This window comes from Hylobates moloch, unplaced genomic scaffold, assembly GCF_009828535.3.
Source record: "Hylobates moloch isolate HMO894 unplaced genomic scaffold, HMol_V3 SCAFFOLD_8, whole genome shotgun sequence".
Lineage (NCBI taxonomy): Eukaryota > Metazoa > Chordata > Mammalia > Primates > Hylobatidae > Hylobates > Hylobates moloch.
In genome coordinates this window covers 46,222,627-46,245,237 of record NW_026652283.1, presented here as the reverse complement: position 1 = coordinate 46,245,237, position 22,611 = coordinate 46,222,627, and the positions used below count along the sequence as shown (strand labels likewise).

The 22,611-nt window shown below is 51.9% G+C and overlaps 4 protein-coding genes across 22 annotated transcripts in view; 2 read left to right on the top strand and 2 right to left on the bottom strand.

Moving 5' to 3' along the window:
* Positions 1–1,989, top strand: part of TESK2 (testis associated actin remodelling kinase 2) — a 148,638-nt gene extending 146,649 nt beyond the window's left edge. For all 4 annotated transcript variants that reach the window (XM_032160641.2, XM_032160643.2, XM_058442323.1 and 1 more), the window contains one exon: positions 317–1,989. In XM_032160641.2, coding sequence (XP_032016532.1) covers positions 317–1,035 — 719 coding nt within the window. In that variant the 3' untranslated portion in view covers positions 1,036–1,989. The remainder of the gene's footprint in view (positions 1–316) is intronic.
* On the bottom strand, positions 1,904–5,714 carry TOE1 (target of EGR1, exonuclease). Of its 4 annotated transcripts, none has more exons than XM_032160667.2 (8): positions 5,585–5,714; positions 4,674–4,816; positions 4,546–4,586; positions 4,314–4,410; positions 3,767–3,925; positions 3,231–3,490; positions 2,872–3,031; positions 1,904–2,792 (listed from the first exon to the last, which is right to left on the bottom strand). In XM_032160667.2, the coding sequence occupies exons 1-8, from the start codon at positions 5,634–5,636 to the stop codon at positions 2,172–2,174; spliced, it is 1,533 nt and encodes a 510-aa protein (XP_032016558.1). In that variant the 5' UTR covers positions 5,637–5,714; the 3' UTR covers positions 1,904–2,171. The 4 variants fall into 4 exon arrangements, with proteins under 4 accessions (XP_032016558.1, XP_032016557.1, XP_032016559.1 ...); XM_032160666.2 differs by having other exon boundaries at positions 5,567–5,636; XM_032160668.2 differs by having other exon boundaries at positions 2,872–2,956; positions 5,567–5,636.
* Positions 5,542–18,178, top strand: MUTYH (mutY DNA glycosylase). 13 transcript variants are annotated; one of them, XM_032160645.2, is made up of 17 exons: positions 5,542–5,670; positions 11,952–12,072; positions 12,875–13,056; positions 13,145–13,184; positions 13,298–13,371; positions 13,509–13,550; positions 13,634–13,705; positions 13,781–13,894; positions 13,980–14,077; positions 14,158–14,302; positions 14,382–14,445; positions 14,619–14,807; positions 14,912–15,048; positions 15,134–15,286; positions 16,733–16,774; positions 17,863–18,027; positions 18,120–18,178. In XM_032160645.2, the coding sequence occupies exons 1-16, from the start codon at positions 5,635–5,637 to the stop codon at positions 17,992–17,994; spliced, it is 1,641 nt and encodes a 546-aa protein (XP_032016536.1). In that variant the 5' UTR covers positions 5,542–5,634; the 3' UTR covers positions 17,995–18,027; positions 18,120–18,178. The 13 variants fall into 13 exon arrangements, with proteins under 13 accessions (XP_032016536.1, XP_032016539.1, XP_032016538.1 ...); XM_032160649.2 differs by lacking the exons at positions 5,542–5,670; positions 18,120–18,178 and adding exons at positions 5,766–5,912; positions 7,515–7,666 and having other exon boundaries at positions 17,863–18,055; XM_032160652.2 differs by lacking the exons at positions 5,542–5,670; positions 18,120–18,178 and adding exons at positions 5,845–5,912; positions 7,532–7,666 and having other exon boundaries at positions 17,863–18,055.
* A 122-nt stretch (positions 18,179–18,300) lies between these two features.
* On the bottom strand, positions 18,301–20,523 carry HPDL (4-hydroxyphenylpyruvate dioxygenase like). The gene has a single exon (XM_032160671.2). It carries the CDS (start codon positions 20,147–20,149, stop codon positions 19,034–19,036), a length of 1,116 nt encoding a protein of 371 aa, XP_032016562.1. The 5' UTR covers positions 20,150–20,523; the 3' UTR covers positions 18,301–19,033.
* Between the last annotated feature and the right edge of the window lie 2,088 nt (positions 20,524–22,611).

The following is a 22,611-nucleotide window of genomic DNA, read 5'->3' as shown; positions in this document are numbered from 1 at the left end:
AAGAGATTAGACCAGGAAGCCCAATCTAACCCTAAGGGAGGAAATTCAGATGTGGGGCCTTGTCCTCTTAGGGTTGTGATTGCCAGGATCCCAGGTCCAGAAGCAAAGCGGAGGGGAAGGAGATGATGCAGAAAGTACTGGCCTTTTTAAGAGCTGTAGCTTGGCATACTGCTTCCCATCTCTGAGTCTGTTTCTTCACTGGTGAAACAGGGCCATGGTATCAGCTTTACTTTCACGAGTGAAAACATTCTGTGGTAAAATGCTGCTTGTATTTGTTATGACTAGTGAGAGTAACCCAGACTTGATTATTCTTCAGGACTCTTGGAGAAAGCACCTGGGGTGAAGCGACTAAGCTCACTGGATGACAAGATCCCCCACAAGTCACCATGCCCAAGACGTACCATCTGGCTGTCTCGAAGCCAGTCAGACATCTTTTCCCGTAAGCCCCCACGTACAGTGAGCGTCTTGGACCCATACTACCGGCCACGAGATGGTGCTGCCCGCACCCCCAAAGTCAACCCTTTTAGTGCTCGCCAGGACCTCAAGGGGGGCAAGATCAAGTTTTTTGACCTTCCCAGCAAGTCTGTCATCTCTCTGGTATTTGACCTGGATGCACCAGGGCCTGGAACTATGCCCCTGGCTGACTGGCAGGAGCCCCTGGCCCCACCTATTCGCCGGTGGCGTTCCTTGCCTGGTTCGCCTGAGTTCTTGCATCAAGAGGCCTGTCCATTTGTGGGCCGGGAAGAATCGCTATCTGATGGGCCCCCACCACGCCTAAGTAGTCTCAAGTACAGAGTTAAAGAGATCCCACCATTCCGGGCATCTGCCCTACCAGCTGCTCAAGCCCATGAGGCTATGGACTGCTCCAGTCTCCAGGAAGAAAATGGTTTTGGGTCCAGGCCCCAGGGGGCCAGTGCATGCCCTGTGGGTGCTTCTGAGGAGATGGAGGTAGAAGAAAGGCCAGCAGGCTCAACTCCAGCCACCTTCTCCACCTCGGGCATAGGCCTGCAAACCCAGGGAAAGCAGGATGGGTGAGGGGGGTTGGTCCCTGCCTCACCTTGGGGATGGACCTTCAGCTGAAACCATATGGCCCCCTAGGTGCACAGCCTTGATTCTTCCCTGGAGCCTACAGAGCAGGCAGGCTAGGCCAAGCTAGGCTCAAATTCTGGGCTCCCAGTTCCCATTGGCTGTGTATGACAGGGGAGGCAGCAGTGAGAGGCCTTCCTAGTCAGGGCCAACAGCTGATACCAAGCCTCTGAAATCCGGCAAGGAGGTCTGCCTCCCACCAGACCCCCTCCAGTGTACTTCCCCAGATAGGACCAGAGGATGTCTAGTTCTAGGCTGAGCTGGCAGGCAGCTGTTACCCCGGTTCTTTCCCCACCCCAGGTCTGTCTCTTGCCCTTTCTTGGGGCATATAAGCTACTGAGTGGAACATGGAGCTGACCAAGAGGCCAAAATGGGCATGGCTGTTTCCCAGACCTGAATATTGGGGTGCTTCTTGCCAGTATTCTAAGACACTTGAGTAATTGCTGTTTGCACTTACTGCATGGTCAGACCACGTCACTACATTTCTATGCAAGGGGACGGCAAGGCAGCGTGGTGGTCATGGCTCTTAGCTAACCTATTCAAAGAACTTTTCCCATTGATTAATCTATTTTCATATTTATAAAGGAGTCTTAATGTTCTGCCCCATAAGACTTTCAACCTTGTGGTTGGGAGTGGGGCTGGTTTTGTAGGCCCTAGGGCCTGCTTCTATGTATTTGTCAACATGTGATACATTCAGTTGGTTAAATGGTTTATACATGGACTGATTTTCTTCCCTTCCTGCCATGGCTGGAGCTTTGGGAACAGTCTGTCCTTACAGAGCTGCAATAAGAAATAACCAAAGATGAAGCTGGTCAAATATTTTCATAACTTGCTTCTGTTGTTTTTTTGTAAAACTTTCCCAAGACATTTTCAGACTTAAAAATAAAGTCGGTGTTACAGGTGCTGGTCAGCCTTCTTACTTGTACCTCAGACACTGGGATAAAGGAGGTGATCCAGGGCAATGCAGTGATATGTCTGCCAGGACATTCCCCCACCCCTAAACTCAGTAATAATTGAGGATGACATTTCAGGCTAGAGAGACCCAAAATACCTCTGTTCCACCTGAGTGCAAGGTGGAAGTTGCATCAGCTACTGCCCCAAGCGAGCTTCATCTTCTGATTGTGGGCTTTGGAGGAACGGGAGAACTGGCTCTTGGCCACTGTGAGGGGTACAGCTTTGCCACTCAAATATACCTTATTGTGGCATTCAGGGAGCCAGGGTCCAGAGCTGCAGGGCTGCGGTCCCTGGCTCACTTCCACATAGGCCATCACATAACCTGTCATAAAAGCATCAAAACCAGCCCGGTGCAATCCATCCCCAGGCACTGGGTTAGGACTGGCTTGGCTCCCTGGCACTTCTGAGGTAGCTGTATCAGCTATTTCAGGCCTTGCTGCCTTAATCCCCATCTCTAAGTCATTTTTGTTGCCTTGCTTGGAGTGAGGCGGGTTCCTAGTTTCATCCTCAGCCACCTCCTGCTCGGTTTCTTCAGCCTTGAGGCTATCCCCACAGACCTGCTTCTTGGGAGGACCATCCTTAGCTTCCCCAGAGGTCTGTGTCCCCGCTAGGTTCAACAAAGCCCTCTTCCGTTTTTCCCTACGTCGTCGCCGTCGCCGCTTGTCCTCTGCCGCAGCCTCATCAGTGTCAATGATAAGGTCAATATCATGGGACTGAGGACACTGTGGTCCCAGGGGGCACCAGCCATAAGCCTAGGGGTGGGAAAGAGGCTTAGAAAGAGGCTCCAGGCATCAGAACCTCCCCTCCCAAGAAATAGGTGGGTGCTCTCACCGAGAAGTTGTCACAGATGCTGGTGGGATGAGGACGGTGGGTTGCTGGGGGCAGGCAGCAGCGGTAATCAATATGGTCCCTCATGCTGGAAGGATAGTTGCAGAACTCCAGGGTAAGGTGTGGGCTGCCAGCTGCCCGCTGCTTCCCATTTTCCCGTTCACTGCAACAGCGCAAGAGGGTAATGGCCCACTAGCATATAAGCTCCATAAGAGCAGGGTTTTGTGGTCTGTTTTGTTCACTGCTGAATCCTCAGCACCTAAAACACTGCCTGGGCACACGGTAGGAGCTCAGTAAATATCTTAAGTGAATGAAATAAACTCGTATCAGGCCCCACCCCTTTCCCTCAACCATTTCCTCACCATTTCCGGAAGGCATATTCTAAGTAGGAGGCCACGAAACGGGCATGAAACTCAGCAGCATATTTGGTGTCATAAATGCCTGCTGGGAACATCTCACACAGGTCAGCGGTGAAGGTTCCCAGACTCTCAGGGAGGTGTGCATAGAAGTTCTGGTACAGGAACACCAAGTCTATAAGGCCATTGTGTAGCACCAGAGGCCGGCGGGCTCGGATTAGCTCCAGGAATAGGGTCCGTACTGACTGGCTCTGGCTCTCATCACCCTAGGCGAAAGTAAAGGGGTCAATGAGGAGGACAGAGTCCCCCAGGGAGCCTCTTCTGCTGGGCACTTATCCCAGACTTCCCCACTTGGAATGCTCTCTCTCTACCTTACCCAATGCTACCCACCCTCCTCATACCAGCCTTGTTTCCCAAGCCCTGTCACTAGTGATTCCCCATACTCCCTAAGAAGCAGATTCTCCCCAGACATCCAGCCTAGAGTAGGAAGAAATAAAGTCACAGAAGGGGCAGACTCAAGGCTAGGGACGCTGGAGGCCTACCTTGTCATTGCCCTTATGGTAGGGGATGCCTTGGGCATACTGCTGGTTGAAGTTGAAGCCATGCTGTATCAGGAACTGCACAGACTTTGGTTCTATGACATATTCCTCCATGCACAGCAGAGTGAGATTGAACACTTGAGCCAGATAGGAATGTTCACCCTGGGAGAAAGAGAAGTCTGCTATATCAAGATTTCGGAGAGCCAAGCTAGGAGGATGCAAAAGCTTAAGAATGATACAGTGGACTCTGGGACTCAGCGGGGGAAAGGATGGAGGCAGGTGAGGGATAAAAGACTACGCATTGGGCACAGTGTACACTGTTTGGGTGATGGGTGCACCAAAATCTCAGAAATTGCCACTAAAGAACTTACTCATTTAACCAGACACCACCTGTTCCCCATAAACCTATTCAAATTAAAAAAAAAAAAAAATCTATCAAGTTAAAAAAAAAAGATTTGGGAGAAAAACGCTTCATATCTGATGTTCCCCAGAATCTCTCTACCCTCCTCCCCACAGCCACACCTAGGATTGGGGTGAGATCAGCTCATACCTTGTCTGGCTGCCGCTTGAAGCAGGCGAGGCCCAGGGAAAGGATAGAACGGGTCCTGGCAGCATGACACACGGCCTTGTAACGTTCCTCGATGCACCTTGGGGTTGGGTATGGGGGTTGCTGTGGCTAGGAGTTAGCCTTATGAAGGACCCAAACCACCCAGGTCTGTGACCCCCCCCGCACTCCACAGTTGAGGGCTGGCACTAAAGAGAACAGAGCTTATTATACTTACTGGTTCAGCAAACTCTTCCTGTCCCCAAGCCCACTCAGCTCCTGTGGGTAGGTAAAGGGAGGGTTGTGACAGGCCTCTAGCACCAGCCCCTTCACAACCACCTGCCCTCCTTGTTTCCCAACTCTCACCGTGTCCACAGCCACGAAATTAGCTGTCTTTATGGCTAGCAGGAGGGATGGCCACATCTCCTTGAAGTTGTTGCTTTGCACATCCACTACAGGAACCTGGACTACTAGTTCCTCCCCAGATGTTGTGTTTTTGCTGATACCACCTGGGGGTTAGAAGGGTGATGGATGTTCATGCTTAAGGAAAGAGCCCAGGGGAACAGACACCAAGCTAGGCCACGGTGATGGTGGTGAGTGGGATAGTTTCCACTGGTAGCTTTTCCCACAAGCCTTTGTATCCCACGTGTTCTACACACAGGCCTTGGAGTGGAGAATGCCCTGAATTTAGGGAGAGGAAGCCTGAGTCTTCTAGTGGCTTATATGAGCCTGGGTAAATTGCTTCCCACCTCGCTGTCACAATCTGTAGAGGAGAAAATTAGACTAGATGACCTTTGATTCTTTTTTCCCATGTCCTGCAGGAAACATTTTGCAGGGCTTGAAGATCTCAGCTCCCTTAATATCCCACAGGGATCCATACTACTGTTCTCATGGTGCCCCAGCGCCACAAGCAACAGCTCCCAGTAAGCCCCAGAGCCTGGCAGTGCCCCACACCAGAGCTCCCAATACGTCCTACCTTCCTTCGGATCACAACGCTCAATCCACTCCACTGAACTGAATCACAACTATTATTACTAACCGTTATGAGCTCCAAACTACATCTCCCGCCATGCCTCCATCAGCCCCATGCTCCCAACGCTCCAGGCTTTTGCAGCCCGAGCCGCGGTGTACAACGGGACTTGTAGTCTCCTCGTGGCTAGTTCAGGCGGAAGGAGCAGTCCTCTGAAGCTTGAGGGGCCTCTAGAACTATGAGCCCGAGGCCTTCCCCTCTCCCAGAGCGCAGAGGCTTTGAAGGCTACCTCTGGGAAGCCGCTCACCGTCGGAAGCTGCGGGAGCTGAAACTGCGCCATCGTCACTGTCGGCGGCCATGACACCGTTCGTCTCCCGCCTGAGTCGTCTGTGGGTACGCTAGACTTGCGCTCTGTGTCCTGGCGCGGTTCAGGCAGTCGGGGATGGGGCGGGGTCTCGCCGTCGGGTCGCAGAGGGGTTGAACTTCCGTTCAGACCTCTCGGGTGCGGCGCGGGGAAGGCCGCCCGGCGCGCGCTAATTGCCTATTGGCCTGTGCTGCTGGCTCGCCGCCTGGGTGGACCCGAGCCACGCCCCTGGAGTGCGCCGGAAAGCCGGGCGCGCTAGAGCTCTCGGGAGGTAATCTTTCTCTCCCGCACTCGCGGCGGGAACGTGGGGCTTCCGTGCTCTGCTGTCTTCATCAGCGTGGGCCGGGGGTGGGGGGTAGTGGGGTGGCTGGGTTTGGGCTTTCCAGAGAAGGTGACGCTGCCTGAGCTGAGCTTAAAGCACGCCCAGGCGTTAGACTAGGAGAGGGTCGGGTGGGGGGAAAAAAGGGCGTTCTGGGCATGGGTAAATTCCCAGAGAGGATGGAGAGCTCAGTGATTTCCAGAAAGTGAAAGAGGCGAGGAGAAGGCCATCGGTGGAGGGTGTAGGGCGACTGATTGGTAGGGAAGCTTTTGAAATAATCCAATCAGGCCGGGCGCTGTGGCTCACGCTTGTAATCCCAGCACTTTGGGAGGCCGAGGCGGGCGGATCACGAGGTCAGGAGATCAAGACCACAGTGAAACCCCGTCTCTACTAAAAATACAAAAAATTAGCCGGGCGTGGTGGCGGGCGCCTGTAGTCCCAGCTACTCGGAGGCTGAGGCAGGAGAATGGCGTGAACCCGGGAGGCGGAGCTTGCAGTGAGCCGAGACTGCGCCACTGCACTCCAGCCTGGGCGACAGAGCAAGACTCCGTCTCAAAAAAAAAAAAAAGAAAAGAAAAAAAAGAAATAATCCAATCAAGAGATAATGTGAACTTGAATTAAGGCTGGCAATATGGATGGTGAGGAAGGGACAAATTGTGAAACAGCTAGGCGGTATAGTCGACCTAGAGGGTGATTGAACTTGAAAGAGGTTCCTAAGCCTGGCGCGGTGGCTCACGCCTGTAATCCCAGAACTTTGGGAGGCCGAGGCGGGCGGATTACCCGAGGTCAGGAGTTCAAAACCAGCCTGGCCAACATGGTGAAACCCCGTCTCTACTAAAAGTACAAAAAAATTAGCTGGATATGGTGCAGGTGCCTGTAATCCCACTACTTGGGAGGCTGAGGCAGGACAATCGCTTGAACCTGGGAGGCGGAGGTTGCAGTGAGCCGAGATCACGGCATTTTGCACTCCAGCCTGGACAACAAGAGCGAAACTCCGACTCAAAAAAAAAAAAAAGAGGTTCCTATTGGAGACTAGTCCCTCCGTAAACACTCCGATTCCCATCCACCTCTGCCTTCCAATGCTTCTTTGTTCTTCATTGTTTATAGTTCATCTTCAGCTTCTCTCAACTGAGCCCATTTCATCATTATTCAGAACTGCTTGGGCCAGGCGCAGTGGCTTATGCCTGTAATCATTTTAGGAGGCCGAGGTGGGAGGATCGCTTGACCCTAGGAGTTCAAGACTAGCCTGGGCAACATAGTGAAACTTTGTCTCTACAAAAAAAAATTAAAAATTAACTGGGCATGGTGGTGCGCACCTGTAGTCCCAGCTACCTGGGAGGCTGAGGCGAGAGGATGGCTTGAGCCCAGGAGGCCGAGGCTGCAGTGAGCCATGATCTCATTGCACTCCAGCCTGGGTGGCAGAGCAGCAAAGTGAGGGACACACTGTCTCTCAAAAAACAAACAAACAAACAAAAAAAAACTGTTTGGATTTCTCCTATCCTAAAAAAGGAAAACTCTTTTGACTATCCCCCATCCCATTAATTCATTTAACAGGTATCTATTGTGTACAGTTTACCTGGCACTGACTTTGGACACACACCAGTCAACAAAAGAGAATCAGTCCTTGAACTCAAGTCGTTTTTTACAGTCAAGTTCAGGAAGTACACACTGATGGAAAGAATCAAAGTAATGTGAAATTACATTAGGTAAGAGCTACAAGGCAGAAATATGTGATAGGATAAGATGAGGGGACCTGATTTGGACATTTCAGTCAGGACTTGAAAAATGATTAGATGTTAGGTAAAGTATAAAAGAGTCCAAACAGAGGAAATGGGTTGTGTGAGGCCCCAAGGTGGGCAGACACACTTGAGGTGTTCAAGCAACTAAATTCAGTCAACCTTGGCTAGAGCATAGTGAGGGGATAAGGCAGATGGTGCCCAGATCACTGGACCTGCAAGGCTGTAGTAAGAGGACTGCCTTATAAGAGCAAGGGTGTGGCAGCCAAATCCCTCCAATGGCCTATAAGGTACTTTGTGACCCTCCTCTCCCCACCTCATCTGGTTTACTTCTCTGACCTCTTCTACCACTCAGTCCCATCTCATTCCATTCTAACCACATTGACCTACTTACTGTACCACAGACGTACCAGGCACCCTCCTTGGGGCCTTTGCACTCATTTAGAATGCTTTGGGTCTTCCTTGACCACAGTCTTTAAAATTGCAACATTAAACCCCACCTTGGCACTCTTTTTTTTCTCCACTTGGTCTAATTTTTGCTTTTTATGCTAATCTTTATCACCTAACATCTTATGGAATTTACTTATGTTCATTATTCCTTTTCTGTCCCCGTTAGAATATAAGCTCCCCGAGGGCAGGAACTTTTGATGTTTTATTTACTGAAGTATGCCAAGTGCCTAAAACTTCTTGGCACCTATTAGGGGGCTCCATAAATATTTGCTCAATCTTTTTTTTTTTCTTTAAGAGACAAGGTCTCGCTGAGCCCAGGGTGGAGTGCAGTGGCACAATCATAGCTCACTGTAGCCTCGACCTTCTGGGCTCAAGCTGTTCTTCACTTCAGCCTCCAGAGTAGCGGGATTACAGTGTTGAGCCACCACAACCAGCTTGCTGAAGAATTAATGACCCATAGTAAAGGCCTAGCGTATTTAAAAAAGGAAACAAGGAAGGAAGGAAAGAGGGAGGGAGAAAAAAAGAGAAAAGAAAGAAAATAAAAGAATAGGCTGGGCGCGGTGGCTCTCGCCTGTAATCCCAGCACTTTGGGAGGCCGAGGTGGGCGGATCACCAGGTCAGGAGATCGAGACCATCCTGGCTAACACAGTGAAACCCCGTCTCTACTAAAAATACAAAAAATTAGCTGGGCGTGGTGGTGGGCGCCTGTAGTCCCAGCTACTCAGGAGGCTGAGGCAGGAGAATGGCTTGAACCCAGGAGGCGGAGCTTGCAGTGAGCCGAGATTGCGCCACTGCACTCCAGCCTGGGTGACAGAGCGGGACTCCGTCTCAAAAATAAATAAATAAATAAATAAATAAATAAATAAAAGAATATAATGGGGTGTCACCAGGCGCCATGGCTCATGCCTGTATCCCAGCACTTTGGGAGGCCGAGGCGGGTTGATTGCTTGAGCTCTGGAGGTCGAGACTAGCCTGGGCAACATGGTGAAACCCTGTCTCTAACAAAAATACAAAAATTGGCTGGATGTGTTGGTGGTGTGCGCCTGTGGTCCCAGCTGCTTGGAGTTGGGGTGGGAGGATTGCTTGAGCCAAGGAGGCAGAAGTTGCAGTGAGCCAAGATCACACCACTGCATTCCAGCCTGAGTGACAGAGTGAGACACCATCCCCCTCAAAAAAAAAGAATGGGAAGCCATTGAAGGTTATAAGGAAGGATGAGGTTCCTTTGCTCTTTGGAGAATGGATTGTAGAATGAATGTGGAAGTAAGCAGGTTTGGTGAAGGAAGTTTGGCTATGAAGGGAAGGAGGGTGGGATTTGATTGTGTACGAGCCAAGGGGAAAATCTTTCCCTTTGCCCTCTGAAGAGCTGCTGAAAAACTCAGCTCACAAAAGGCAGGTTAACTGGAGAAAAGGCATACAAATTTATTAACATGCACACTGGGAGTACCACAAAGTGATTACCCATCTCCCTACAGAGTTCGTGAGTTTATATACCATCTGGCAAAACAGATTATGGGAGGGGTGTCTCACATGTGTCCCTGTGAAGAGACCACCAAACAGGGTTTGTGTGAGCAACAAGGCTGTTTATTTCACCTGGGTGCAGGCAGGCTGAGTCCGAAAAAGGAGTCAGCAAAGGGTGGTGGGATTACCATTAGTTCTTATAGGTTTTGGGATAGGCAGTGGAGTTAAGAGCAATGTTTTGGGGGCAGGGGTGGATCTCACAAACTACATTCTCAAGGGTGGGGAGATTATAAAGAAACTTCTTAAGGGTGGGGGAGATTACAAAGTACATTGATCAGTTAGGGTGGGGCAGAAACAAATCACAATGGTGGAATGTCATCAGTTAAGGCTATTTTCACTTTTGTGGATCTTCAGTTGCTTTAGGCCATCTGGATGTATACGTGCAGGTCACTGGGGATATGATGGCTTAGCTTGGGCTCAGAGGCCTGACGACGGATAGAAGAGAAATTCTGTTTTTCTGTTTTTGTAGAGACCGGGTCTTGCTATATTGCAAGCCTAATCTCGAACTCCTGGGCTCAAGTAATCCTGCCTTGGCCTCCCAAAGTGCTGGGATTACAGGCCTGAGCCAGCATGTCCAGCTCTATTTGTTTTTAAATAAACTGAACTTTTGCCAGAAGGAGATTCTGTTGAAGAGCAATAAAGGATTACTAGGGAGAATGGAATGGGGACAGAGATTAATTTGTTAATAGTTCTCTTTGGAATTTGAGTGATCCTGAGGTACACAATACCTGTGAAAGGGTTTGTTCAGGTGTGGTTACATGTTAGTCTTAGCGGGAGGGGAAGAAAAAACAAGTATTCTTTTTAGTGGGTTTGGACTTTAGGCAGATAAAGAGTTCCAGAGAACAACTTTGTCCTGGCTTTGGGAGAGTCTGGGGTGGAAGGATCAGAGAGACCTTGAGGCTTCTTGAGTTCAGCATATCAGAGGGCCATATTTTGGGGTATTGGTTTCTTTTCTTTTTTTTTTTTTTTTTTTTTTGAGACACAGTCTTGCTCTGTCTGTGTTGCCCAGGCTGTGCAGTGGCATGATCTCAGCTCACTGCAAGCTCTGCCTCCTGGGTTCAAGCGAGCACGTCCGGCTAATTTTTTTGGATTTTTAGTAGAGATGGGGTTTTGCCATGTTGGCCAGGCTGGGCTCGAACTCCTGACCTCAAGTGATCTGCCTGCCTTAGCCTCCCGCAGTGTTGGGATTACAGGCGTGAGCCACCGTGCCCGGCCTGAGGTATTGGTTTCTGAGTTCCAACAGTTAGACGGGATTGGAGGAGCAGGACTCTGAAGAGGAGGAGGGTAGGACAGTGCAAATGGCGGTAGATTTGAAGTTTTTTTTTTTTTTTTTCTGAAGGAGGAGGCAAGCTCTTTTGATGAAGATGAGGTGGTAAAGTCAAAGGTTTGGGGGGAGAGTTTGATACAGAGGCTTAGCAAGGACTGCATTTTATCACAGTATAAGAATGCTGGTTGTGGATTTGAAAGAACAAGTTGCTTAATCTCCATAAACCTCAATTTCCTTATAACTAAGGTGGAGGTGATACTAGTACATACCTCATAGAGTCACCAGGAGATTGAGAGATCCGGTAAAGCTCTTCATGGGGTCTGACATAGAGTAGGCACTCACCAAGTATCAGCTAATTTTAGCTGTTAGAGAAAAGGCGGCCATTATAACAGTCAGGGAGCAGTGAAAATCAACCAGGCACATTTTCTCATTGTTGATGGTCAGCCACCTATGATTTACTAGATCAGGAAAAGATTAGGAATAAAAATAGCTAATCTCTATTCTCCCACTGATTTGCCATCTGTTCTCAGATCTTTTGTCCCTCTGTTCCATGGTTTCTTCTAGGATAAAATGAAGGTTTTGGACTAGATGACTACTAAAGGCTGTTTCAGTGTAACCATGTTACGTCTCTAAGAGGCAGAGAAACCTCCTACCCCCATTCTCCCAGACACACCTAAACAACTCCTATCCACACACACAGTCACAGTAAGCATCAGAGATACACAAATGCTCCCAAACAGGAGGCTTTCGTCCTTGACCCATCCCAGCCCTGGCCTCTCAGTCTTTGCATGTCTCCAGGGCTGTAACACTGGCCCCCTTGAGGCCACTTGCTCAGCTGTACTAGTTGTATCTCAGTGCTGCAGCCAGCCAAGAGTAAACCCGTGAGCATCTTGAGAGTGCTTGAGAAAAGCTGGACCCTACATGAATGGTAGATGAGAGGGAGATGGCTATCACCCTTGGAAGGCCTCAAGATTCGGCCTCATCGTGACTGACTGCTTTGGCTGGGTCTTTTTGTTTCAGGCCATCATGAGGAAGCCACGAGCAGCCGTGGGAAGTGGTCACAGGAAGCAGGCAGCCAGCCAGGAAGGGAGGCAGAAGCATGCTAAGAACAACAGTCAGGCCAAGCCTTCTGCCTGTGATGGTAAGGAACTCGGTTGTGACCCAAGGCTCATTAGCCATGAAAGGGGGCAGATTCAGGCTGGGAAGGGATTGTGATACGTATCAAGACATTAAGAGACTTACTAAGGGCCGGGTGCGGTGGCTCACACCTGTAATCCCAGCACTTTGGGAGGCCGAGGCGGGTGGATCCCTTGAGCCCAGGAGTTTGAGACCAGCTTGGGTAACATGGCGAAACCCCCTCTCTATGCTCGCATGGTGGTGAGCGTCTGTAGTCCCAGCTACTCGGGAAGCTGAGGTGAGAGGATTGCTTGAGCCTGGAAGGCAGAAGTTGCACTGAGTCAAGATAGTGCCACTGCATTTCAGCCTGGGCAACGGAGCCAGACTCTGTCTCAAAAAAAGAGAGACTCACTAAGGGTGTAATTCTGACTATATTGCTGTGTGACATTAGGATAATTGCTCTGAATGGCTGCTTTCTTACCAGTAAAATGGAGCAGTAGTTCAGCATTTCCTCCCTCATGTGGCTTTCATGGGACCAAATGAGTTTATGAGCCTGAAAGTGTTTTGTAAATAGGAAGGTCCTGCACCAGTATACATTATAGCTGGCTAAAACTATTAGGTTTTCGTTATGGCCCAGAGACGAAGAAGCCAGCAGTACCACCCTGAGAAAATTAAGGCCAGAAACTTAGCCACAGCTACACACAATTACATAACTCTGGTCTGACTCCAGCTCCAAAGCTTAAGGGGGTTGGTTGGGGGAAGCCCTAAATAGGAGCATACTGCCACAGGCTGCTGTGTCCCAAGACCCTGATGCACAGCCTGTGCAGGGATGATTCCTGAGTGTCCTGGGGCCCCAGCAGGCCTGGCCAGGCAGCCGGAAGAGGTGGTATTGCAGGCCTCTGTCTCCTCATACCATCTATTCAGAGACGTAGCTGAAGTCACAGCCTTTCGAGGGAGCCTGCTAAGCTGGTACGACCAAGCGAAGCGGGACCTACCATGGAGAAGACGGGTAGGCGGGTGAGGAGCAGGGACAGTGGGTGGGAGGCAGGCACCCAGCCCCCTCCACCCTAACTCCTCATCTGGGGTTGCATTGACAGGCAGAAGATGAGGTGGACCTGGACAGGCGGGCATATGCTGGTCAGTACATCTCCCGAGAGCAGGGCCACTTTGCCTCGAGGCCCTTGGGTCTGGGGGCTGTGGGCCAGGTAGGGCAGGTCAGCAGTGTCCTCATGCCAACCCCTTTCCCCCAGTGTGGGTCTCAGAGGTCATGCTGCAGCAGACCCAGGTTGCCACTGTGATCAACTACTATACCGGATGGATGCAGGTGACTCCAGGGGAGGAAGGGAAGGGTCATGGGTCAGACCCCAGATGAGAGCCTCTACTTTGGGATTGGTGTAGAGAAGGCTTCCTCTACCACCCTCACCCTTGACCTTGTCTCTTTCTGCCTGCCTGTGGCTATAGAAGTGGCCTACACTGCAGGACCTGGCCAGTGCTTCCCTGGAGGTGAGAGCCACCCTAGGGTAGGGGAAATAGGAACGACAGAGGGACTGACGGGTGATCTCTTTGACCTCTGATCCTACCCACAGGAGGTGAATCAGCTCTGGGCTGGCCTGGGCTACTATTCTCGTGGCCGGCGGCTGCAGGAGGGAGCTCGGAAGGTAAGGGGATGGCAGGAGGGTAGGAACCCAGGAGTCTTGGGTGTCTCATAATCTTGAGTCTTGCACTCCAATCAGGTGGTAGAGGAGCTAGGGGGCCACATGCCACGTACAGCAGAGACCCTGCAGCAGCTCCTGCCTGGCGTGGGGCGCTACACAGCTGGGGCCATTGCCTCTATCGCCTTTGGCCAGGTGATCCCACAGCCCACCCCCACTTTGTGCGTGCCCAGCCTCCTTCCTCCCAGCCCAGGCTAACTCTTTGGCCCCTCTGTGCCAGGCAACCGGTGTGGTGGATGGCAACGTAGCACGGGTGCTGTGCCGTGTCCGAGCCATTGGTGCTGATCCCAGCAGCACCCTTGTCTCCCAGCAGCTCTGGTAGGATGTTGGGGTAACAAGGGTGCTTCAGGGGTGTCTCCAAAGGAGCTCTGGCTCACAGCAATGTTCCCTCCTTTTAGGGGTCTAGCCCAGCAGTTGGTGGACCCAGCCCGGCCAGGAGATTTCAACCAAGCAGCCATGGAGCTAGGGGCCACAGTGTGTACCCCACAGCGCCCACTGTGCAGCCAGTGCCCTGTGGAGAGCCTGTGCCGGGCACGCCAGAGAGTAAGCCGACTGGGGAAGGGGCAGTGAGAAGTCCTAAGGAGTGACTCTGCTCTATGACACTCAACCCTGTGCCTCTCAGGTGGAGCAGGAACAGCTCTTAGCCTCACGGAGACTGTTGGGCAGTCCTGACGTGGAGGAGTGTGGTGAGCACCAAACCTAGCCCCCACCCCAACCCTTCCTGGCCCAGTCAGAAGCCCCATTCCAGTTCTTCCTCTAACCTGAGTAAGATTCTGCAGAACCCAGCCAAAGCCTGCTCTCCAGGTTGGCCCCTGAAGCCCTTTTGGCCTGAGTAGGGTTCGGGGATCTCCGTTCCCAGCTCCCAACACTGGACAGTGCCACCTGTGCCTGCCTCCCTCGGAGCCCTGGGACCAGACCCTGGGAGTGGTCAACTTCCCCAGAAAGGCCAGCCGCAAGCCCCCCAGGGAGGAGCGCTCTGCCACCTGTGTTCTGGAACAGCCTGGGGCCCTTGGGGCCCAAATTCTGCTGGTGCAGAGGCCCAACTCAGGTACCTGGATACTGGGCGTGGAGGGCAGTGGCATGAGTAACAAGGGAGAATGGAGGGAATTGGCAGCTAAGTCCTGACCCCTGCCTGGCTGCCTTCCCTCTCAGGTCTGCTGGCAGGACTATGGGAGTTCCCGTCCGTGACCTGGGAGCCCTCAGAGCAGCTTCAGCGCAAGGCCCTGCTGCAGGAACTACAGCGTTGGGCTGGGCCCCTCCCAGCCACGCGCCTCCGGCACCTTGGGGAGGTAAGTGAGCGGTGGAAGAGCCAAGGATGTTGGCTCTTGAGGCTATATCCACAGGCCTATTTGAATCCCTTGGCCCTTCCTCCAGGTTGTCCACACCTTCTCTCACATCAAGCTGACATATCAAGTATATAGTCTGGCCTTGGAAGGGCAGACCCCAGTGACCACCGTACCACCAGGCGCTCGCTGGCTGACCCAGGAGGAATTTCACACGGCAGCTGTTTCCACCGCCATGAAAAAGGCACTACCTTTGTTGTCTTTGTTGTACTTCCTTGTGTTTCCTACATGTTCTACATGAATATATTACTGTGTAAACAGGAAAAAAAGCATTTTTTTTTTTTTTTTGAGACGCAGTCTCGCTCTGTTGCCCAGGCTGGAGTGCAGTGGCGCTATCTCGGTTGACTGCAACCTCCGCCTCCCGGGTTCAAGCGATTCTCCTGCCTCAGCTTCCTGAGTGGCTCAGATTACAGGTGCCTGCCACCATTCCCGGCTAATTTTTGTATTTTTAGTAGAGATGGGGTTTCATCATGCTGGCCAGGCTGGTCTCCAACTCTCAACCTCAGGCGATCTGCCTGCCTCAGCCTCCCAAAGTGCTGGGATTACAGGCATAAGCCACTGTGCCCGGCCATTATTTTATTTTATTTTTTTGAGATGGAGTCCCTGTCACCTAGGCTGGAGTACAGTGGTGCGATCTTGGCTCACTGCAACCTTTGCTTCCTGGGTTCAAGTGATTGTCGTGCCTCAACCACCCGAGTAGCTGGGATTACAGGCGGGTACCACACCACCATGCCCAGCTAAGTTTTATATTTTTTGTAGAGATGGGGATTTCACCATGTTGGCTAGGCTGGTCTCAAACCCCTGGCCTTAAGTGATCCACCCACCTCTGCCTCCCAAAGTTCTGGGATTACAGGCATGAGCCACTGCACCTGGCCAAAAAAATTGCTTTTTTTTTTTTCTTTTTTTTTGAGATGGAGTCTTGCTCTGTTGCCCAGGCTGGAGTGCAATGGCATGATCTTGGCTCATTGCAACCTCTGCCTCCCAGGTTCAAGTGATTCTCCTGCCTCAGCCTCCCAAGTAGCTGGGATTACAGGTGTGTGCCACCACGCCTGGCTGATTTTTTATTTTTGAATTTGTATTATTTTTAATTTTTGGGAGGGAGATAGCATCTCCCTCTGTCACCAAGGCTGGAGTGCAGTGGTGTGATCTCAGCTCACTGCAAACTCTGGTTCCCAAGTTCAAGTGATTCTCCTGCCTCAGTCTCCCAATTAGCTGGGATTATGAGCTTGCACCACCACACCCAGCTAACTTTTTTTTGTATTTTTAGTAGAGATGAGGTTTCACCATGCTGGCCAGGCTGGTCTCGAACTCTTGACCTCCAGTGATCCGCCTGCCTCAGCCTCCCAGAATGCTGGGATTACAGGTGTGAGCTACCACACCCAGCCATGATTTTTTGTATTTTTAGAGATGGGGTTTCACCATGTTGGCCAGGCTGGTCTCGAACTCCTGGCCTCAAGTGATCCACCCGCCTTGGCCTCGCAAAATGCTGAGATTACAGACGTGAGCCACCATGCCTGGCCAAAAAAGCGTATTTTAAACAAAAGTACTGGGACATGAAGTTAAGGGCAGAACACCGGTTTATCTCTTTTGGAAAAAGTGCCAGCCCTCACCTCCCTGTCTTCTTGTCTAGGTTTTCCGTGTGTATCAGGGCCAACAGCCAGGGACTTGTACGGTAAGTCTCCTAGGCCTCTCCCAACCGTATCTCCCCAGGCCTGAGTCCATTGGTTTTTAGTCAGTTAACTGACAAATGTTTGGGTGAACATTCTCCACTCCAGGCTTCACTGGAGAGAGGAATAGTTCTTGACCTGGAGACCTTGCATTGTGGGGTGCAGGGTAGAGGGAAAGGAAAAAAATGATGAGGACGCTGCAGTGTCACAGGTGTGTGAAATGCGTGTGCTGGGTTTTGGGTTTTGTGGGATATGAATTGTGGAGCCATCAGTTCTTTTTTTTTTTTTTTTTTTTTGAGACAGAGTCTTGCTCTGTCACCCAAGCTAGAGTGCAGTGGCCTGTTCTCGGCTCACTGCAATCTCTGACAACTGGATTAAAGCGATTCTTCTGCCTCAGTCTCCCAAGTAGCTGGGATTACAGTGCCTGCCACCACGCCCAACTAATTTTTGTATTTTTAGTAGAGACAGGGTTTCACCATGTGGACTAGGCTGGTCTTGAACTCCTGACCTCAAGTGATCTGCCCGCCTTGGCCTCCCAAAGTCCTGGGATTACAGGCATGAGCCACCACACCCATCCATGGGAGCTATCAGTTCTATCTGGGAGACAAGGATCAGGAAAGGCTGTTTGGAGGAAGCAGCTGGTAATCTGGGTCCTAGAAATGAATCATTTTCTTCAAGTTTGGGAGGGGAATCAACTGTAGCGATGTTCTTTCCAGTCCCAAGAGTAGTGTGAGCAAAGGTGGGGCCCAGTGCAGGCTGCAGTGCTCAAGGAGCTGTGAGCAGTTGGTTTAGCTGGAAAGGTTAGCAGGGCCTGCTGGGTCAGTCAGGGTGTGAGTCCTAGGCTGCTGACCCATTTTAGGTAGAGGAGAGAGGAGTCAGTTTTGCATTTTTAGGACAATTCGATTCCCTCAGGCAGCCTTTTGGAGGGTTGATTGATGGGCAGATACTTGAGGCAGGATGAAAGCTCTACAGCATTCCAGGCTAAGCCTGAGCTAGATCAGTAGAGTCAGGGAAAAGGAGGGAGGACAAGGAGAGGATTCTCTGCTCCTCCTCCCCCAACTACAAGGCCTCCCTCCTTCCATTTTTTTCACAGGGTTCCAAAAGGTCCCAGGTGTCCTCTCCGTGCAGTCGGAAAAAGCCCCGCATGGGCCAGCAAGTCCTGGATAATTTCTTTCGGTCTCACATCTCCACTGATGCACACAGCCTCAACAGTGCAGCCCAGTGACACCTCTGAAAGCCCCCATTCCCTGAGAATCCTGTTAGTAAAGTGCTTATTTTTGTAGTTATTTTATGTTATATTTTTTTGAGATGGGGGTCTTGCTATGTTGCTGAGGCTGGTTTCGAACTCAGGTGATTCTGGCTTCAAGTGATTCTCCCACTTCAGCCTCCTAAAGTGCTTGGATTACAGGTATGAGCCACCACGCCCGCCCTTTTGTAGCTATTTTGGACAGCCTTCCACCCTCTCCCTAGCCCCCTCACTCCTCACATCTGAGGGAGGGACCCAGAAAAATGTTGATGTTCTGCTTGGTCCTGACTTCCTCTGGCTGAACTCCCAGCCAACCCTGGGCAGATGGGGTTGGGGGGGTGTTCTGTCCAGACTGATCTGTTCTCCATCCCCCAGGAGAAAGGCAAGGCAGCTACAGGGAGAACCTGCCAGTGGCTGACACCCAACACCCTCCGTCTAGGTCTCACGTCAGCTCTGATTGGAGCGGTGGCATCACTCCCATCACTCCGGAGCAGGTAGTTGGGCTTAACTCTCACCCAGCCCCTCCCCACCTGCAGTGGTCGCTCCCTAGGGGGAGAGGAAGCACAGGAGAAGATTTGTTCTGTTTTAAATTCCTACCTCAAATACGAAATCATTTATTTAGGGTTATGTTACATACGGAGTGAAACAATACAGAAAAGCAAAGGGCTAATAATGACAGGATTTGAGGAGTGGGTGGGAGGAAATAGAATCACAGCGGGACACAAGGAGGACTCGAAAGTACTGGTTATGTTCTATTTCCTAGTGTGTAATTCTATTATTGTTCTTTGCATCTTACATATTTATTATAGACTGTATATAAGAAATATTTTAGTTTTAAAAAATCCCACCTCTTTGGAGCCCAGTGAGAGACACGGCTTCTGGCAGGCAAGATGGAAGTCACACCTGCCCCCAGGAGACAAAGCCTTTCACTAGTTGAGCCTCCTGCGGATGTTCCTTAGTTCTGTGCTGGTCTCCCCAGAGCTGCAGGACAGCTGGCTGCACCCAGCTCTGGGCATCCTTAAGCTTCCTGGCTCCTGGCAGCTTGCTCCTGTATGGACTGCCACAGAGCTCTGATGTTGCCCTGACCAAAGCCAGTGGCCCCCTGCCTCTGAATCAGCTCCAAGAAGAAAGTGTCCTCAGTAAAAAGGGACTTGGTGAAGACCTGAAGCAGAAACTTGCCTTCATCACCATCTAGCAGGATCCCCTGTCGAGCAAGCAGATGAGGCTCGTGCCCTGCAGCTCGGATCTGCCTCTCCTTTCCTGGCTGCTGGTAGTATGACCCAGGGGGAGCCAGGAACTGGCCTCCAGCAGTCGCCACCCCCTCAGTGGCCTCCACAATGTTAGGAGTATACAGCCCGACGTGCTGCAGGCCTGGCCCCTTGTGCTGGGCCAGGAACTGCTCCACCTGGTCCTGTGGTGTGGTCGCCCCCGGCAGGGACTCAGCCAGCACGAGAGTGGGGACAATGCTGCCCCGCTGGGCCTGCAGGGCTGTAAGCCTCAGTCCCCCAAGCCCAAACCCTGCTGTCATTTCGAGGCCCAGCTCGGGATCCTCACCTGGGCTCAGCGGCAAGTGGCAAAAGCCCAGGCAGTCGTGGAACCAGCGCAAAAGTGTGGGGGAGCTGCCGGGGGTGCAGGCCAAGGTCAGGTGGTCCACGCGGCTGACCCACCCGGGGCCAGGCGCAGAGGACACGGGCCTGAAGCCGGGTAGGAAGGATCCGCGGTAGCCGGCGCGCTCCAGCAAGGTCAGGCTGAGGTTGCCGGCGGGCGAGCTGACAACGGCGTAAGTGGCGGCACCCTGCGCGTCCCGCACGCGAACGGGAGGGACAGGCACGCTGCAGCCCAACGCTGCCAGCTCCCGGGTTGCAGCGCCGGCGTCCGCCACGTCGAAGCACAGGTTTGTGGCGCTGGGCACTGCGTGACGCGGGTTCAGGCCGTAGAGCGGCTCTCCAGAGCCTGCGCCCTCGTTCACCAAAAAGACCGCGTCGCCGCTGCGCAGGGCCAGCTGCCGCCAGCCGTCCACCTCCCGCGAAGCCAGGGGCTGGAAGCCGAAGAGGCGCTGCAGGTCCCGGGCTAGGGGCTGCCCCGCGGGCACGTGGAAGGCGATGTGGCACAAACGAAGGGGGGGCGCGGCCATGGCGCTCTGGACGGCGACCTAGACTTGTCCTTCTGGGGCCGCTCACCTGTGGTTGCGGACTTCAGGGCTCTCGGTCCTGGGCTGATCGTCCGGAGTTGGGGAGTCCAATTCACCCCGCAGATCGCGTTCCTCGCTTTCTTCCGGAAAGAAGTCACCCGCCTACCCCTGAGAGCTCGCGGTTCTCCCTGCAGCGCCACCCCAGCCAGGGGCAGCCTCTGGACCACTGGGTCTCACTGAGCCGAGCTGCTAGTTGTGAGAACCACGCGGAGCCTGTGCTCGCGCCAAGCAGGAGAAAGAGGGTGGAGCCCGTGACTCCGCCTTTGACTCCCCACCCCCTCGCCCACAACCTGTCGCCTAGGATACTGCGGTGTCGCCGCGCTGCTCTTTGCCGGGGCCTCACGCCCGGTCACATCCTTGGGCACTGAGCCTCCCTTCCCCAGCCCAGGAACTCACTCACAATGGCTGCCTTCACTCGGCGCCAGGCGCTGGGCTCTGACTTGTCCCCCCAACCTCACAGCGAAGGGACTCAGCCCGTGTTCGGGGAAAGAGTTGGAATTCTCTCTCCACAAGAACGGAATTTCTTAGGACTTTCATGTTTTTTCTTTAAGTTCTGGAGTTTGCCTCTGAGTCAATGTTCCCTGGAATACACACACACACACACACACACACACACACACACACACACACACACACACACGTTTGTGTTTTGAGACAGGGTCTCACTCTGTCACCCAGGCTGGAGTGGCACAATCACAGCTCCCTGCAGCCTCCAGCTCCTGGGTTCAGGCGATTTTCCTGCCTCAGCGCACAAATAGCTGGGACCACAGCCGGACGCCACCACACCCAGCTAATTAAAAATAATTTTTTTTTTTTTAGAGATGAGGTCTTGCTATTTTGCCCAAGCTGGTCTTAAACTCCTGGGCTCAAGCCATCTTTCCACCTCAGCCTCCCAAAGTGTTGGGCAATCTCTCAACCAGTCCTGTCTCTTTCTTCAATCCCACTTCTGTCAACATCATTTAACCCCTGGTCCCAAGCAAGATTTGGAGGAAAAATCTGAGAGTTCGGGATCTGAAAGGAACAGCTGCCTGGCTGTCCTTCCCCTTCCCCGTCCTTTAAGGACTGGAACTCAGGCCCTCCTTGCTCTTTGCAGCTTCCTGACTTGGCATTGAGCCAGAGATTTCTGTAGTGGGGGCACTTCTGGCTCTGGAACCCAGAATTGTGTGAGATGACTGGATTGTGGAATTTGGAGTCTTCTGGAACTTCAACTGAGTGGCCCTTGAAGGGTTAGGGAAGGGCATCCAAGAAGGGCAAAAGGCATAAGCAAAAACTCAGTAAGAATGTGAGCTAGACTCTTAGAGGAGCAATGGGCCATGCTGTTAGGGAGGCATTTAGGATGAATGCCACAGTCCAAGGCATCGCAAGAGATTTTTTTGTCAGGCAGCCTGATCTATTGGGTTTCATTGGCAAGAGGGAGAAGGATGTCATAGGGGACAGGAGCTAGCTGGATGTCATGGTGTTCAGGCCTGGAGGCAGGAGGGCAGTACCCAGGAGCTGGTCAGGGTGGTAAAAGGTACTTGGTGCTACTCTGCAGACCAGTGAATGTGAGGACATGAGTTCCAAAAGCCAGATGGACCTGGGTTTGAATCACCAGCAACACTTACTGCCTGTGTGGGCAAGTTGCTTAACGTCTCTGAGCCTTAATTTGCCCATCTGTAAAAATGGAAATAATAGTACCTACTTCAAAGAGTTGTGATTAAGTGAGGTGGAGTAAGTGTTCAGTAAATAGTAGCTGTGGCTATTGTAGTTACTGTTTTTTTAATTAATTTTATTTTCCCACATGTTCTAATATTTATTTATTTTAAAAAGTTTTTTAGGGCTGGGCACAGTGGCTCACACCTGTAATCTCAGCACTTTGAGAGGCTGAGGCAGGCGGATCACCTGAGGTCAGGAGTTCAAGACCAGCCTGGCCAACATGGCGAAACCCCATCTCTACTAAAAATACAAAAAATTAGCTGTAATCCCAGCTACTCGGGAGGCTGAGGCAGGAGAATCACTTGAACCCAGGAGGCGGAGGTTGCAGTGAGCCAAGATCATGCCATTGCACTATAGCCTGGGCAGCAAGAGAGAAACTCTGTCTCAAAAAAAAAGAAAAGAAAAAAGTTTTTTAGAGATGAGATCTCACTCTGTCACCTAGGCTGGAGTGCAGTGGCATGATCATAGCTCACTGCAGGCTCCAACTCCTGGGCTTAAGCAATCCTTCCACCTTAGTCTCCCAAGTAGCTTGGGACTACAGGCACCCACCACCTCGCCCGGCTAATTTTTTGTATTTTTAGTAGAGATGGGGTTTCACTGTGTTAGCCAGGATGGTCTCGATCTCCTGACCTCGAGATCCGCCCACCTCAGCCTCCCAAAGTGCTGGGATTACAGGCGTGAGCCACCACGCCCGGCTGGTTTGCTTTATT